This window comes from Zerene cesonia, chromosome 11 (assembly GCF_012273895.1).
Source record: "Zerene cesonia ecotype Mississippi chromosome 11, Zerene_cesonia_1.1, whole genome shotgun sequence".
Classification (NCBI taxonomy): Eukaryota; Metazoa; Arthropoda; class Insecta; order Lepidoptera; family Pieridae; genus Zerene; species Zerene cesonia.
This window is the reverse complement of record NC_052112.1, coordinates 1183782-1202986: the sequence shown is the minus strand read 5'-3', so window position 1 is coordinate 1202986 and position 19205 is coordinate 1183782. Positions and strand designations below refer to the sequence as shown.

Genomic DNA, 19205 nt, shown 5'->3' with positions numbered 1-19205 from the left:
GTTTATTACATACTATATACTATATACCCTTCAATTGGCACGTTTAACAATATGATTATAATAATTACCAGCAATCAAATATTTCGTAAAAAAGTCGTTCTAAAAATGACTTTGTTATAGTTGATGTTGAAGTCCTCTCCAATAACTTCCCCCGTACGTACAAATCCGAAAAAATTATTTATAAGCATTATAATATTGTGTTGCGTTGTGTGTTGTGTTATTGTTTTGAAAATAGACTCAAAAATTCATTATACAAAAAATATGGACGGGATTACAACGTAGAAAAAGCGAGAACGCGATTTCAAATCTTGAAGTCCAAAACTGGTAATTAAATTATGACTTCCACTTTAGATATTTCAAATTTAATCTTCACATAGTTAAGTAACACCGGTCCGTTTTTCATAACATTTATCGCATAATCAGAATAAGCACCTTGGTATCAAAACCACGATACCCCAAGCACAGATTAAAAAAAAAACATTTACTTTTACATGATGGCAACACCGTGTTGGCACTCATAAGCCAAGCTACGGAAATTAAATCATTTTTCATTAGCAGCCGTCAGTCTTGTCGCTCACTCCGACTTCAATCACATTTCCCTGGACCCTGCAGTACCTCTACCACGATATGTTTAAAAAAACCTTATTCAATAATATATTTCATTATAGTTGCCCAATTTTATTTACAACATTGTCACCCATTGTTTTTCTTTTATATTTTTTGCATATGGCAAGCCCAGATTATATAGTTTATTCATTTATGACGCATGGCAAGACAAACAATACACAAAATTAATATGTCATCGAAAATAATTTGAAATTTTACAGCTCAGTTACTTAATTAAGAAATTATTAACAATTCCGCTTTCATATTTAACCAAAACTATTTAAAATAAAAAAATAAAAAGCTTTTTTTATAATTTATATAATTGAGTATTACATTGTGACAAACATATATTGTATCAGTGACTATCAAAAAAGGTTAAAAGATTAAAATTAAGACATTCAAATTTCAACTTTAACCAAATACCAGTATGTACTAAATTAATTTGATCATAATTTTTTTTACCAGGAATGCAGAAAACTACAACATTTAAAACAATAAAAACGTTCTATTCTATATATAAAATCCATTTATGAAGAAAAAAAAAACAGATACGACAAAGCGTAACAGATTATCAAAACTGTTGTACGAGAAAAATGTGCATTCATTTCTGGAAATTTCTTTTGTAACATATATTTTTTTCTGTATTTCGTATATTGACAAATACATAGGTATGTAAATAATTGGGTAGTTATTTTCCGAAAAATCCATAAGTCCGTAAGAAATACCAATAGGAATAGGACATAATACGTCTCACGTCTGCCGCTCAACTGTGAAGGTGTATGCGTAATCTCTGTCGAGGTCGAAGCGCGACCTTTTCTTGATTATCGGTATTTGACCCTGAAATTAGAAAAAAATCTCACGATACTTTATCAGAGGAATTACTTGTAAAACACTTGTAACCTAGCAAAATTGAAATCTCTATTTCAATTGAAATAAAAAAAAAACATTAGAAAAATTCTAGAGGCGGGATTCGAACACGCTTATTTCGCCGCACCGTGGCGACACATGGCTTCCTTTCAATCCGCCACCCACGATTTTCTTTGCCAATTCAAATTCATTAGTACCCAAAACACTATCACCAAATAAGAAATCTCCTAATCATAACTCACCAAAGCATCACTGGGCAGGCCTCTCAACTTGGAGTTCAGCACAAAGGGCACTCCCTCGAGGCCGTTATAACCCCCGAGGGTCTGGTAGTTGGCCACGCGCGGCAACGGGGCGGGGCCTTTCTTCCTCCCGTGGGGGGAGTGCGGGGAATGGGGTGAATTGAGGGCGGGGCTCCCCACGAGGCAAGGGACTGGGGACTTCGGCGGACGGGGCGCAGGCCTCGCCGGCTTGATATTATACGAGGGGCTCAGGGCTTCGTAATCATGGTCGGTCGTGAACTCCTCGATCTTGGGGTAAGCGGTGGGCGACTTGAGGTTCAAATTGTTCAGCTCGCTCACGAGCGGGGACAGCTTCGGTGGCCTTTCGGGAACCGGCCTCAATCTGAAATGGAACATTCTAGTGGTATACTGGGATGCGATGTTGATTCATTTATGTATACTTCAAAATCACTTCAAACAAACAAAAAAAAAATTGTTTTTAATTTGTAATGAGTCTTTTTCGCGACTAAAGTGAAATGACAAAACTAAATATATTTGATTTAAACCAAAACACACTGGTAAAAATAGAGTAAGGATAAAAATATGAATATTACGATATATTATGTTATGTAATTGGCAGTTGAAGCATCAACAATTAATAAGCCATGTTTCGACGTTTTTTGGTCGAAATTTAATGTTATTACATTAGTATCACACAAGTCACACAACTCTACACAGTACCCAGAGCATCCGTGCCATAGCAATTTGAAATGTTTGAATTTAGTCGAGACGGCGCTGCAAATAATAACAATAAATAATAATAAAGACACATAAAGGAAATCATCGTCGCTTGTATCATATACTAAAACTACGTACATTTGAAGATAAAACCAGTTCGAAGGACCAAAATACACCAACTCTATTCCGTGTTATTTTGAACATTTAAAAACACATTTACTACACAGTAATTAATTTACGTGAACAAGTTAGCAGAGTTATACATCATTTATTGTAAAATTCGGAACAGATATTGTGTTAGGAATTAACTTGCTAGCCGAAAGTCATTTTAATTTTAATAAACTGGAACATCACACTATACGTATCGCCACGAAACATACTTTCGTCATATCTACGTTATTATATAAAAACAAGGAAAATATTAAAGTCATAAAAAATACCGAAGCTTGTTTGTTTGAATGCGCTAATCTCAGGAACTTTTGGACCGATTTAAAAAATTCCTTCACCGTTGGTTATAAACGTCATCTCAGTACTATAGGCCATACCATAGGAGTACTATATGTACTGCTTGTTACGTATTAACATATATGTAAATACTAGCTGCGCCCCGCGGTTTCACTCCCGTAGAAATATCGGGATAAAAAGTTTCCTATATGTTATTCCAGTTGTCCAGCTATCTACGTACCAAACTTCATTGCAATCGGTTCAGTAGTTTTTGCGTGAAAGAGCAACAAACAAACACACATACATCCTTACAAACTTTCACATATCAAATATTAATATGTGTGAAGAATACAATAAAAAAACATGAAAAACACAGTATTTTCTTGTGTTTGATTTTACGCGAGTGTTATATATACATCTAGAAATTAAAAACTTTTAACGGATTTAAACGCGATTTATTCATTATATTACTAACCCGACACTTTACAGCGAGTTTTTAATTTCTAAATGAAAAACACATTAAAAACCAAAAAAATCAATCAATCACAAAAAGCTAGTCACCTCCTGTTAGCTTCAGGTGTGATATTGGATATGACGTTCTCGTACTCCGTGTGGTGCGTGGGCGACGTCTCGCCGCTGCCGCCGCTCACTTTGTAGCAGACCACTTTGCCGTTTATTTCCCTGCAAGTTATTCGATTTGAAAAACATTCGCAATTTTTTTTTTTTTATTCTTACAATGTCAATTTTTGTTATTTTTTTTAAGCAACATATATATGTATATATATATCCTTTTTGGTGAAAACAAATTAAAAAAAAAAAACTTTCTTCTCACCGTAGAGGTAGAAAAAAAAGGAGCGAGAATAAAAATAAAGCTATTTTTTGTAACGGTTATAGCGAAAGTCTATTTGAAGGAATCAAAATGCAACACGCAATTGTAAAAAAAGCTTTTTTGATAATATACAAATACATATTATACAAAATAAAGTGTTTATGAACATCGTTTCTCTCGTGTTCTATTACAATGTTATTTTATTGTTCTATTAATATTATTATTCAATTCAATTTTTTGCTGAATGGCAATTATGTTTTTGCACAATTTTGCCAGTGTCACGTTGGGAAAATATTATTATGTAAATGCCATGTTTCATTTTACAATATTGACGATAGTATGAACATTAATGGGGAAGAACAATCGTTGAAACTTCTCTATTCTACTGCTTTATTATCGTTTTACTATATGGCTCTTAAGATACAGAGCTTTTTAGGAGACAGTATATATAGTTAGGTTAGGCTTGGCGAAATATATATTTTTTATGATGGAAACGTGTAATCAATATATTAAAACAATAACAATTGACATAACTAAATAAATGTTTTTGTCTCACAGGCAACTGTGAGCAACCGATAGCAGCGGTTGTCATGGCAACGAGTGACGTGTAACGTGATCGTTTGATATTAAATTACTGGGGGACTAGGGGGTCTCGCTTACCGACTAGGAAGTTATTTCGATATCTAGTTATCTATAAAACATCTGGCAACTATCGCTGTGCAAAAGGAAAATCATATAGAAAATTAAGAACAGACATTGTCACATTGAAACGTGAACTTCTAAAAATAAAAAGAACGCAAAAAAGTCCATAATGAATCGTGGAATTATTTTGTGATGAACTCTTTTTCATTGCGCGATCTAATTTATCTAAGCTAAGGTCCAATTTCAAAGCACATCGATGCCAACGAGAGCACAAAAAAATTAATTGAATAATTTTATCGTCTGTAAATGATATGTCCGGCCTCTTGTTAATCACGTAACTTAATAAACATCCTCGTCCAATCAGAAATAGAGTTTTTTTCCTGGAGATGAATAAAGAGAATATCTGTTTTACATTTTGATATCTAACTTTTCCCTAGGGACGAAATACATCATCCATTGTGCATAACAAATTGAAGATTAGTCCTAAAACTTTCCCTTTTTCCCAAGATTATAGTAATGTTTTTCCCCATTTCCAAGTCCAATCACCCGCAACAACCAAACTCACCCAGCGAGCAGGAAGCCCTGCGGCGCGGTGCGCATGCGCGAGCACACGATGACGTCAGTGACGGGCGGCGCGGCGTGCGGCGCGGGCGACGCGGGCGCGCTGCCCGCCCGCGACACGCGCGTGCACAGCCGCCGCTTGCCCGCGCGCCCCGCCACGCTGTACCCGGCCGGGGTCGCTTCGCGCTCGCCCAGCACCACCACGCCGTCCATTACGTAGCCGGGTACGCCTGGGCAGATAGATGGACATTTGATTTACGGGAACTCATATTTTTTAACCGTCATTGTACATAGAATGATATTTACCATCGCTTTAGACAGTATTTGGTACACATACGATTCAACAACTCGTTGCTTTTTGCAAATTATGTCCATTTTACATTCTAAGTTTCATATTTACATCGAAAGCTAAGCTGCAGATGAAATGCTAAATAAGTATAACTATTTGATTTAGATCGTGCCGTGCACAGGACATAATTCTATACCTTTGTGTTGGTTAAAGGCCGTGCACATAAATATGGTAGAGAAAGTAAACTTTTACTTGACCTTAAATAAAAGTGGACCAATTTTATAATATATATCGGACGATAAACACTATTAACACGCATACATATGTGGTCTATGTGAGAAAAAGGAATTATAGAGTTCAATAAATTGAACCATTATAGGCTAAGTTTCCTTATTGAATACTGAATAAAAGGTGCTAAGATAAAAGTTCGGACGCAAGGAGGTCACAAAAGCTTACATACCCTTGATTCACTCAAGTTATGTCAAGCGCGCTCTACAGCTCGAGAAGTGGTTTTTGCTCAATTCATTATTACAGATGGAATCTTAAAGTGTCATGTTACATTCTTATAAAACGCAAATCATAGCCTCTTAGAAATCCACAGAACATCTATCATCTAGTTGGATAGTATTAAACAGCAAAGTGCAAACCAATAAAACATAAATTAAAATGTTGACCACCGAAGGCCGCCACGGTCAGCGATCCGGTGAGCACTATCTCCATCCATTGATTGATCACAGTAATGAATTTATTTAGTGTAAAATTGGTAACTAGCTCAGTTAGTTACAGCTATTTTCCAGTTAAAATGACGTCTGTGTAATGTATATTGTTTTATGCAGTATCGCTAACGAGATAAGATATAAAAAACTTAAATGCTTCGATTTGTATATGCGAAATTTCATACCCACTCAGCCATTAAGTATGATAACATCAACTTTCACGAACTCCCGAGTGGTTTCTTTTTGTCTTTTTTATAAATTTTTTATCTATTAGTAAAAAGCAGAGTAATGTGTTATTAATGTTAGTAAAGTATTGTTTTTTAGAAATTAAAAACTTTTCAACGGATTTTAAACGCGATTTATTCATTATATTATATTATATTAGGTTAATAATATAATGAATAAATCGCGTTTAAAATCCGTTGAAAAGTTTTTAATTTCTAAATGTATAATACTCGCGTAAAACCAAACACAAGAAAATACTAAAGTATTGTTTTATTTTTTTTTTGTTTGAGTTCATTCCATCCATGTTTCATATTTTCAAACTTCTATAAATACGAGACAAGTATATAGATATCTGTATTAAAAGTTTATCTGTACTAATTTATATAAAGTTGAAGAGTTATTTTATTTGTTTAAATCTCAGAAACTAGGTCGATTTAGATGAAATTGGGTACAGAGATAGATTAAGACCCAAGAAAGGACATAGGATATACGTATATATAGCAATACAAACTTTTTCGTTTAAAATTCTCATATACAGTTTTAATCTTATCCCAATAATTTTCTTATTCAAGTTCAAGGAAAAGTAAAATATTTAATTTGGATATTTAACTACCACAAAAAATCTAGTTCGCGCCAAAACCTACCAAGGTTAACATCTTTTTTAATGAATTGATTTATTCGCCTATTTCGACAAGTATCAATTCCATAAAATTTTCTTAGAATACGTTTCAAGATCGAGGAAATGATTATAATTTATCTTAATAAATTTGTCATACATTTAGGATACAAAGGAAAGCGGGCATCTAGACTCTAGACTCGTTAACTGAGATGATCGATAACTAAATTAGCAACGTCCTCCACAAGCCCCTCGAGTTCACAAAAATCACGATATAACAATAAAAAACATGAATCATTCAATAGAGCTAAATACTTACGTAAAAAATATACTTTTAAACTATTTTTATGTTAGATAATTTTTTAAAAAAGCACACTCGTTTAAACTAATTACGACGCAAATCTACACTAATATTATAAAGATTAAACTTTTGTATAAAAATATCTTTCACCGATCACTATGTCACGTACATCCCTGAGTGCTATAGGCAACAAACATTAAATTGGTCCAAACTAATATTTAAATATTACTTAAATCAAAAAGTCGAGGGTTCCAGACCAGTCGAGCGTGCAGGAAATAAATTTATTTACTAATTTATCTGCCCATGATATACATCACCACTGCTGGAAACTGTGAGAAAAAAACATCGTCAGGAAACCAGCATGTGAACCGGAAGAATCAGAATTTCGACGACATGTGACATCAGCTAACCCGCACTTGTCCAGCCAGCGTAGTGGATTATAACCTAAACCCTCATGTCCTGCAGTGAGAACAAGTATGTACTGACGATGATGATATGACGTAAACTCGACTCTGTTTAAAATATAACAGCTACAAATTGCATAAGTGCATTGTCACTAATATGTTCCCACGACGCGACGTAATAACGTAATAATCCACTAGAGTTTAGGCCGATGAAAGCAGAGCCCGCTCAGCTGACGGTTTACACACAAATTAGACTAATCAAATACCTATATGGTTTCCTAAGCAGCTTTCGTTTGCTAGATTCGCTTCTAAGCAGACTACATTAGTCTTAAATTACTTGTAAGTTTATTAACTTACAAGCTCCACTTGGTAAATTGTTTTCACATACGTAATTAACTTAATACTTAGGCTTTGACGATCACTTCGGATTGTATATAAATTATTGGTATACAGAATATTAACTATTTAATTAATACTCTTAGGCATCGCGGAATATTATTTAGAGTGTTATTTTTCAATTTCTACCAAAATTTTACACAAATTTCGGAGTATATTGACACCATACAGTGTTAGCTTCGCTCGCCTTCCACAAAACAAAGGAAAACGAGGATGCGTTTGGGGAAATACCACAATATAAGAGCATAAATGCTGTTTGATAAGGAAATTCACTTATAACGGACACGCTTATGCTTTACGTACGACAGCTATTCATGCAAAGGTGGATTTATTGGTACCGGATGCGATATTTGCCACTTCAGCGCGTCACAATAGTCCTTGCTCCTTCGCCTATAATATATATACAAAAGATCTATTTTTACACGCATTAAAGTCTATAGGCAACATAACCATTAAACTGACAAAACTTTAGTACTGAATCAATCGTAAATTACTGAATAATACATAGTACACATAATGTAATACCGATACAATGCGCGTAAATCTTTCAGGCGCCTACATTAAACTCAATACTTGAACGAGTCGTAAAACAAACAAAAATAACCCATTTCATCGGTTACGTAGTAAACAATTTTTATTCACTTGCGTAATGTAAATTAAATATAGGCATCAGCAGCGAGTGCGTAATTTTGTAACTACAATTATGAATATGTTGATGTATCTAGATATTTATAGACCTTTTTCAAAGGACCTGAACGTACAAAAAAAAAACATAAGAAATTAGAGAAATCCCATCATCTTATCCACCAACCATCACACAGTGGGAGGGTCGGATATAAACGGTTCCCAAAGTGAGATTTATGATAATTAAACAAATAATTGGCTTTTACTCACCAATTGGAACTGTGATTCTGTGGCAAGTGTAAAATATAGTCAAATTTGTGGAGAGGTCGTCTTACTATCCATCTTTCAGTCAGCTATTTAATATTCATGACACATACGTATGCAATATACATTAGATCTTGGTATACTAAGTAGTAAGTCGATTTATTATATATATGTTATCGTTAAAACTCGTTTATCGTAAGTTTTGCGTTTTCCCTATTATATTAAGTACTATTTTCACAACAAAGCTGTTTTTTGTCGATTTGTTTTTATCATAGTAATGACATGAATGAATGAATGAATGATGAATATACATAGTTTTAAGTATAAAATACGGAATAAGTATAAAATACGAGGCGAGTGTGTACTTTACTAGAGTGGCGCTATGACCCAAAGTGCGTCTAGGCCTCCATTTGATCCTATCCTCCACCATCTCTTGCCAGTTCTGGGTCAGGAGGGGGTGCAGGTCTTTTTTTATTTCGTCTTTCCATCAGTATCGCAGAAGCGAGTGTGTAATAGCGAGTAATTTGCCACAACGGGGAATGCCAGAGTCGTCAGTCGACTTTAGGGCGTTTCTCACTCAAACAAACAAGAACTAGTTGTAAAAAAAGCATTTATTTAGTAATGACTATTTCTAACAAGGGAAAACGCGTTTCATTTTAAACGAGTTTTAATCATAGAATATATAGTGCAGGTATATCTATGGCTATAACCACCTAAAACCATTACATAAATGACAAGAATCGTTGCAATTTTAGGCACAATATAGAAAAACTACATTCGACTTCGCATACAGAATATCGTCAAAACAATATCACAATTTGTTCTACGAGATTACCATAATAACAACGGTTTGCAGTTTTCAAACAATTTAGGAATTCCAACATACATTAAAACTTTTCACATTAGAGCCGCGCACGTCACAAAAGCTTTCAGATTAGATGCATAAAGAAGTACCTACTATACTAAAATTGGTCAATATTTACACGACGTATAAGGACACTTAATATTTCATTACTTCTAAGATTATCACATCCCAACTGACGCAGATCGCTACGCTGAATATTGAGGTGTGTAGGTATTATATAAGAGTCTTCACGACTCTTATTAAATATCTGTAACCAATGCGATTCTAAGAAAACTAATCATCCTAGGAGGCAGCGCTAATAGATGAATATTTCTCATAATAGTCATTGAACATTCAATTCATTTCATCTGAGAGTACAAATTGGTATTGGAAAAAAAAAGCAAACAATAACATTAGAACCTTTTGTTCTATTACAAAACAAAATAGTATTAGGTACTTGTAAGTGATCTATTATCAATATAATAGATCATACTAATTTGGAAAAAAAATACATAATATTAAAGAGATCTAATAATACGAAAGAGTCGATGGCGTTCGCGTCGTCATAAGAATGATGCGAGTTCGATTCGCGCAATTTAAAATTTTACGAATAAGTAATTTACTTAAGTTACATGTTTTTATTGTTACAAAAGTAAACTTGGCAAACAGAACAGGCACTTTTTCTGTAATTTCTGTCACTTATGCAAATTTATACCTGTCAGTACATACGTAAGTATATACGTACGTATGGGTACTTATATATTAAAGGTTTAATAAACCACTACAACTTGAGCGAAACAGATTCAATATCTTGTGAAGAGTAATAATAATAACTAATTAATTCTGGCAAATTTCATAAAGATCTGATGCTAAGAAAAAATTTATCAATGACACATACTAAACAAGGGATGTTTTTCAAAACCATAAACATTATTCTAGTTCAATAATACACATCACGTTACGTCGCTATCTAGCAATAAACTCATCCTCTTAAGTAATCACATATTAAAAAAAAAACAACCAAACTCACCCTCCGACTTCGACAAGCATATATAATGGCTCGGCTTCTTCCCAAACAATCCAGTCTGCCGCAGGAGACCGGCGTCGGCGTCCTCATCGTACGTGCGGCTCACCGGCCAGTAGCCGGTGGGGCACTTGGCCACGGTCTCGACTATCTGCAGCGAGAGCAGGGGCCGCTCGTCCGGGAGCGCCCCGCCGAGCGCCGACAGCACTTTCGACATCTTTCACAACATAGTAACACGAACACTAAACACTGGCACACGTCACGAATTACTGGCTTGCCGGCATGTATTGACGACTGACTGGAGTATTCAGCTAGCTACGTTTGTTGATGAAGCACCTGTAAAAATGTAAAGTTTATTTAATTATTATTATAATTAAACACTTCATTTACACAATATTCAGTATTTGTCTTAGAGAAACTTCTACAATAAAAAAAACAGATTTTATAGAAAAAAAATTAATGAATTGCCACAATAGATATTCCCTGTTCAACGTGTATCAGTAATAGAGTCAACCTTTTTATCACAGTGAGGAGTCAATGACCTCCCAATTAAGCTGGTTTTCATGGAGTTATCTTAATTAGCTCACCTAAGTGATGTTTTAGTGAAAAATACTGTATGATACTACTACTATTCTCTACTATAATATAATGAATGTGAAGGTTACTGTCTGTCTCTTCTTTACGCCCATGGCTCTGCTGCTAATATATTGTTTGATAATAAACTTTGTACATAGGAAGTTTGAATCATTATAGATATGTGAGTCGTTTTATTGAATATCCACTTAATCTTAGTGACTCAACTAGGTTTCTTTAAACATAAATTATCTCAATGGCTAAAATCTCTCACTTAGTATTCAATATGTTATATTCAATTTCAATATTATGATGATTTGAATTCTGAAAACCGGAGTATATGCAAGTTTATAAACAACTATTCCCATGCATATATTCTAAATAATAATGTTCAAAGCTACTTTTTAAATAAAATACAACAACAAAAATTCAATAAATCACTCACTTCTATCAAATGTAATAATAAAAAATATGTATATCTCAGAACCAAAAAAAAAGCAAAATTGTCTTATTGTAAATACATATCTTTTAAAAGAAAAACTATCAAGTTTTAATAAAGTATTAACATTATCATCGGTGATTTTATTAAATGACTAGTCACAAATACTTGTAAAAGTTTACCTAATGAAACGATACTATGCAAAAATATATAACAATAATCACTGTTCTTCAAACACTTTGAAATCCTTTCAATTGCTTTCTATACAAATAAAAATGTATGTTATACAAACCCAGACTTATAAATTGAGTACAACAAGAAAAATCTGATTGAATAAATTGAATGAAGGTTCTACATAATAAAACACTACATCCCACAAGGGTACTCATTAGAATCAATTAAAAAAAATAAAACATCAGGCATTGTTTGCTAGAGAACAATGATAACATTGTTTCTTCTTATTTCTGTTGGGAATTTTAATTGTAATTTGGGTCCTGCTCTTCTAATACACCTCTACAATATTTGTGAATAATACAAAAAAATTATAATAATATTTTGTAATTGTGGTTTTCATTTGAAGGGAATTACATGCTTATAGAAACACAGCAATTATTTTCCTGTATTAATACTCAGACAGTAGAACATAATATATACTATTGATGGATGTTAATAAAAAAAAAATTAAGCTTATTTAATGTCCTTATTCAAGTTTTACAATGTTTTTTGCTACTAGATGGCCTTATAGAAACCTTTTATCCACATACAAATAAAAAAATGCATTTAAAATAACTCTTTATTTTTAACACTTTCTCAACTATACTCAATATATGCTTGTATTTTTGTATGTAACCAACTCCTTTAGACTCGATTTTGACCCGCATTCATGTACAGATTTAATTCAAACACTTATCAAGGATCAGCGGCAATATTACAATAATCATGCTAATCTATTTTATTAATATGATCACCAGAACTAAACAATGTCCTTTCGCGTTTTCAGTATAAAGAAAAAAAAAAAAAAATTACAGATTTTTTAAACTATATGCATTTAAGATTATATGGAATAAAGCCTCTTAAATAGTCTCTATCTTATTAATACAATTTTATTATCTATACTGAATAATTTTTTTACACTATCAAGTGTCAAATGCAAAATTATACTTCACACAAAGAGCATTATCAAAAGAAACCCTACGAAGGAGCCAACACAATGTGCTAATTGTAAAGCAACCTAGATATTAAGTGTTAGTCACTCTAACTGTATTTACTGCCCACTTAAGTATCTACATTCGAAAATTTTATACTCGCTTCATAATTTAAATTTGCTCTTTATAAAAAAATTATTTAAAAAAATACTATTGGAAAAATTAAAGAAAACAAATTTTAATAAAAGTGTCGGTGGGTTTGCAAAAACCTTATATTTGATAAAGATTTAATTATTAGTATTGGTAGTGTACTCACAACATTGTTGTGGAATATTTAAATAGGTAGGTAGCTATTCTAAAATTCTTATTCGGAGAATAAAAGCCGTTTCATAGAATAACATATACCAGCAAACTCGATCGATATTAAATATCACTGATAATCGTACTATCAAGCTTTTGTTATAATCAAACATCACGTCCTAATCAACGTAAACATGTACGTTACGTGTTCCATTCAAAATTCGAGACGGGAGTATTTTGGTGTGTGTGACGAAAGCCTTGGCAAAACTCCATAAAGCAATTTCGTGAAGAGTACCACGGATATAATCGAACGCATCTTACTGCAACTTTACCCTTAACTTCAATTAAACCAATTGTTCATAAGCGTTTTGTCAGGAACAATGACCCCTGTCTGATAGTTCACTAACATTTAATGTAGATAATATGATAACTCACCGTGTTCACAACATTCGCAGGTCCCTTGAGAGAGAGCAAATGTAAAATTCCAGTGATTTAATATGTATATGTGCTTTTCATTTGTACAAGATATTTCACTTCCAAAAATTATTATTCATAACCAGTCACAAACAAATTATCAGCTGTGTCGTTATCACAAAAATACACTGCAAACTTCATTAATGTAATGATTTTATAAACTTTAGAAATATGACAAACCAATTACTATTGATCGTTTTTCATTATGTTATATTTCTATTGAAATATCAATCACAAACCGGAGAAACAACACAATGCAACACGATACTGAAACCAAATGCCAAATCTTTCTGTACAAAATACAAATTCCAAACTTCCATAGACAAATACAGAATTTCCGCACTCCCCAGATCTAACCGTACAGACTAAATACGGCACATACAAGCTATGACTATGGACATTGGTCATACCTAATTGTGATATTGAAATTACGTTTTTTGAATTTATTTTTTTCTATTAGTGAGATTTACAAGTTAAAACGGCGCATGCACACATACATATAATATAATCAATGGTATTGGCCGGCTCTGTTGGTACAGGGCATAAGCAATTTACTAAAATTTTATTGATTTGACTAAAAATAAATCACTATTGAATTACTACGACACTACACGAAAAATTTGTCAAAAAAAATCATAATTGCCCTTATATTTAATCAAGGGTTTATAGATTCGAACAGAAGCTTAATTATACGCAAACAAAAAAGTATCGGATTTTATATTTTAATCGTTACAAACTTATATTTACTTTATCCTTTATGCATTACATTTTGAAATCGTTTTATAGTTTTGAACAGTAACCAGACAATTTTTATACATTAACTGATTTTCGAAAAGAAAAATTGCTAAGCAAATGGGCGTTTTATGCACCACAAAATAATAGTCAGTTATTGTATTGTGTATGTGTGTCAATCTCGTAATAACCACTGGGCAGATTATCACAAAATTTTATGTGGTGGTAGACTTATATTAGGTTCAAAATAAAGGCTTTGTTTCGTTTAAAAAAAAAACTGCTATCCATACAAGTAACTAGGGGATAAAAAAAACTAATAATACGCGAATATGTAATTGAAGGTGGTTCCATTGTTAATAAGGTCTTTAAATATAAGCTAAATTTCTAAGAAGGAAGGCCAAAATTTCTAAGAAGGATTTTTGCTAAAATCCATAGTAGAAAAGAAATACGATATTTAATCGTACTGACACTTATTTCAAAATCCATGTACTTACTAGTACAAAACTCTGTAGTTCACGCGAGTGAAACCGCGGCCAGATAGCGAGTTGATAAATTAAAGTCTCAAATTAATAGTATCATTATTTATTACATTAGATAACGTGTATATAAACAATAAGGCGTTCACAATAATTAACTAGATAATATACAACCTGACACACTGAGAAGCATAATTTGCCCTATAAATTGCATAAATTAGCTTTAATTATTAAAATAATTTGTAGCGAGCAAATACTGTACTGACATGGCCAATAATAAAACAAAAAATAAATTAAAAATTCATAATTTAAAGCCACATACACATTAGGCAACATTTGCAAATTATTTAAATATAACCGATATTTTGTGAACCTTATTTTAATTAACGAAAACTAACTAAAAAATCTACACAAGTAGTAACTTTGAATTGACAAATGTTACCCAATGAATATAAGGCCTTAAAAAAATAATTGATTGTCTATTCTAGGACTTTAAAGGGCAAAATTGTTTGATCTGTGGTGCCAGATGAGGTCGTGAAGTAGGGCGTTACATCTGATAAATAATTGCGTGGGATGAGGCCAACTAGAAGCGCTAGTTTGGCGGCAATTGGCGCCTTTTCCTCATCGTCTATAATCGTATCCTGGTCTGGCATTACCTGAAATATGAACAATAATAAATAAAAATCATAAGACAAGCACAAATACAAACAAAATAAATAATTTATACATTAATTTTTTTTTATTTTAAAACAGCATTCTTGTATACAGAAAATAAAATATACAGACATATTGAAAGCCTCCGTTTTTGTGGAATCGGTTTTGATAAATATCACGTTTTTTTTTTTTAACAGAAAACCGTGAAAATAAAGTTTAGTTAAAGTAAAAAAAAAAAATTCTAGAAAAATTTACATACGTCAAAACTTGATATATTAGTATTCGTTATTTATCCTTTTAATCCCGCGGACGGATGATTTTTTTCTTTTCCTTTCTTAAATCCAATGAGCTAATAGTCAAAATATATTTCAAAAAATCTCACGTGAGTTTTGGGGACGGGGGGAGAGAGTTAAGGAAAATCTCACGAAATCTCACCAAGGAGGGCGGGGGGGTCAAAAAATCCTGAAAAATGTCTCACGTAATTTATGGACGCTCCCTAAGGATGTAAGGTTAACGTTCACAACTTACTTTATCAGCAACATGCTTGTAGATGAGACCATCTGAACCAACATAGAATGTTGAGAATCCGTCATACCACCTTGAAATGGAAATAAAAATTACATATATAATGAAAGTTTTTTAAAAACATAAATTAGCAATCATATCCAAATGGGTCACATTATTAAAAAACGACATTAATTATTAAGTGAAATAAGTAACATACACTTCATTACATTTATGCTGAATGAACGAAAATATAAAACGCTGATGAATTTGTTTGTTTGCTCGCGCTAATTTCAATTACTTATAAACCAATTTTGATACATTTTGGTACAGCAATAGTTTGAAACCCTAGGATGGCTTCTATGTTGGAAATCCCAAGACTATCCTCTTTATATATCTTATCCATTAATTAAAAACAGGGCTAAACAAGTAATAGTGATGTAATACAACTGATATATCATATCATTCAATAATAGAAATTGTTTGTTTTACAATTCTCTCTCTCTACTACAAGGCGCTCATTTAATACAAGTTCTATAAGACATGTGATTGTAAATATGTAACAGATTTTACTGACATTTCTTGATCGCGGAATGCTTCTTTCAGATTCCACAGCTTGTATTTCCAGAACATGAAGAACACTTTCAGACCGGAAATACCGCTAATGCGCCATCTCATTCTGCAAAGAGAATACCAGTTGCAATATCAGTTATGAAGACAAGAATTAAAAGGTATAATAATTGGTAGCGCAAATTTTATAAAAACCTCTAAAAATGTAATAAAGCTTACTTGATAGTGGAATCCTCCGGATGGGCAGTGATTTTTAAAACTTCAAACTTGACATAGGCAAACTTGATGTGACCCACTGTGCGTAGTAGTGCGACTTGCTTAACATAATGAATTAATCCTCTGAAAATAAAGTCATATGGACACTGTAATTGGTGTAAAACCTCCATGGCATTATTTAAGTGAAACCTCTTTTAGATGAATTATTTAAGAGGGGCAGAACTTGTGTTATCACTAAAATTCATGTGAAGTGAGAAGAAGAAGTATATACATGTAGAGCATATATAAAACACTAGCGGCTTCGCCCGTTGTACATTTATAGCCTATAGCCTTCCTCAATAAATGGGCTATCTAACACTAAAAGAATTTTTCAAATCGGACCAGTAGTTCCTGAGATTAGTGTGGTCAAACAAACAAACAAACTCTTCAGCCTTATAATATTAGTATAGATTTGAATGCTATAAAACGAAACATAACAATAATAGAAAAAAAATATCTATGAGTAGAGTAGCTTCATGATTTTCTAGCAATACAATAATAATAAATCTTGTATTAAATACTATTATATTATTACTTACACGGTTGTCATTCCCCTAATATTGTTAACAAATACTAAATTTGGATGATAAATAGTGTAATCCAGTGTTTTGAAGAACAATTCTGGCATCTGTAAGAGGGTATGAATAATTGAATTTGACGAATTGAATATTTATTTTTACTGGCAACTCTTGCACAAAATTATATCAATATTCTATATATAAAAAGCACCATAATACCATACAATATAAGTGATACAAGATTTAATTTGGCATTAGGTGCTTTTAATGATCCATTTTTTTTCTCTTTTCTGTTATGTCACAATGAACAAAATATTTATCCATAGTGGACATTATAAATTGTAATAAAGTTTTATATCATTTTAAGCACATCTGAGTGAAATCCCATGTCCCCTAGTGAAGTATGGGGCAGATGATACATCTGATTCAATTGTAGTGTACAACACAAGTAGGTGATCAGCCTGTATCCTGACATAGGGACATTTTAATTTTTTGAGTCCCGGCTGGGAATCAAATTAGGAGATCCTCAGTTCTATTTGCACACATTATCCACAGTACCAAGGAGGTGGTTGTTTTTTTTAGTTTAAGTTCACTTACATTTGCAGACAGTACATGAAAGACTTTCATCAATTGTTCCTCACTGGGTTTACCCTCTTCACTTAAATTTTGATTAGCTGGAGCTGGTGATACAGGTCCTTGGCAAAATGCTACTGCATTCCTTTCAAAATCTGATAGACAAGTTGGTTCTAAGTCCTGAAAATATAACAGCATACTTTCTATGATTGTATTAAAATTCTCTTTCTTAGAAATCTGTAGGATCCAGATAACATAAAATTCACACTTAATAGTTCAACTGATGGTAACCATAAAACATAATTTGGCATTGTAATTTTTTTAATTATTTAAAAATTATTAAAAAAATTACAATTAACTAATTGAAAAGCAGCAGTTATTATAAGATATGTTAGTTATAAAATTATATATTTATTTTTTTCAAAGAAGTTTATGGTCATATTACTAAAATGAGTAGTTATTTAATTGTGATTAAAAAAGCAGCTTACCTCTCCAGAATATTTTGTAAAATCAATACAGTTCATATTTATTGCAGGCAGCCGTTTCAAACATGTTGGCAACCTTTTTGGTTCTACATAATCGTCACCCCTAATCTTCACAGACTTAAAACCGAGTTCGTCAACTTTAACCCCATCTGCTGTCTCGATAAAGGTTAGTTTCAGAATTTCATTTTGTTTATTCAAACTATTAGAGACAGCTACTTCTTGAAAATAAATATCGTCTATATTATAATCTACTGTACTTTTAGGTGCAAGCTGGCAGCTCGATATACGTCGTTTAAGAAACTGAAAACAAATACAGAGAGATATAGGTGCCAATTATATTATTTTCTCGAGGTCATACAAATATATAACATGCAATTTACATGATATACAATGATTAGTATAAAACTTAGAACAAATGAATACTTTAAGAAAATTTTGCAGAATGTACTTACATCTTCCAGAAATTGCGTCCGAATAGGAATTTTCCGGGATAAACGGTTGGAATGATTTTTTGTCGTAACAATGCCATTTATGGGCAATATTTTGTGTGAAAATGTGCGTAAGCAAATCGCCATGGTCACATCGACGATTGCTTATCCTATGTCGAAGGAAATTCGATAAAAATTCGAAATTATTTGCAAGGAAAAAACACACATAACACACCGCACATGACAGTTCTGTTTCGTTCTATGTTTTATTCTGTCAAATACCACTATAAATTAAATGAATAAAGTTTTGCTTTAAACAAACATGCCATAGGTATTTACTTTTATCTTAAAAACTAAAACGTTTGTTGGTCTTCGCTTAATCGAATAAAATTTAAAGAATATGTGTAAATTATAAATTGTATTGCGTGAAATATTATGTCAACAAATATAACTGTGCGTAAAGGGGTGCTG

General features: G+C 32.6%; 2 protein-coding genes across 3 annotated transcripts; both read right to left on the bottom strand.

Moving 5' to 3' along the window:
• Positions 1-25: 25 nt before the first annotated feature.
• On the bottom strand, positions 26-13827 carry LOC119830245. 2 transcript variants are annotated; one of them, XM_038353182.1, is made up of 7 exons: positions 13501-13827; positions 10615-10944; positions 4910-5135; positions 3435-3554; positions 2433-2486; positions 1716-2094; positions 26-1443 (listed from the first exon to the last, which is right to left on the bottom strand). In XM_038353182.1, the coding sequence occupies exons 2-7, from the start codon at positions 10823-10825 to the stop codon at positions 1357-1359; spliced, it is 1077 nt and encodes a 358-aa protein (XP_038209110.1). In that variant the 5' UTR covers positions 10826-10944; positions 13501-13827; the 3' UTR covers positions 26-1356. The 2 variants fall into 2 exon arrangements, with proteins under 2 accessions (XP_038209110.1, XP_038209111.1); XM_038353183.1 differs by lacking the exon at positions 2433-2486 and having other exon boundaries at positions 13501-13826.
• A 1010-nt stretch (positions 13828-14837) lies between these two features.
• Positions 14838-18991, bottom strand: LOC119830425. Its single transcript, XM_038353450.1, has 8 exons — positions 18759-18991; positions 18310-18606; positions 17846-18001; positions 17270-17358; positions 16695-16814; positions 16483-16584; positions 15930-15999; positions 14838-15403 (listed from the first exon to the last, which is right to left on the bottom strand). Exons 1-8 carry the CDS (start codon positions 18879-18881, stop codon positions 15227-15229), a joined length of 1134 nt encoding a protein of 377 aa, XP_038209378.1. The 5' UTR covers positions 18882-18991; the 3' UTR covers positions 14838-15226.
• Positions 18992-19205: the final 214 nt, after the last annotated feature.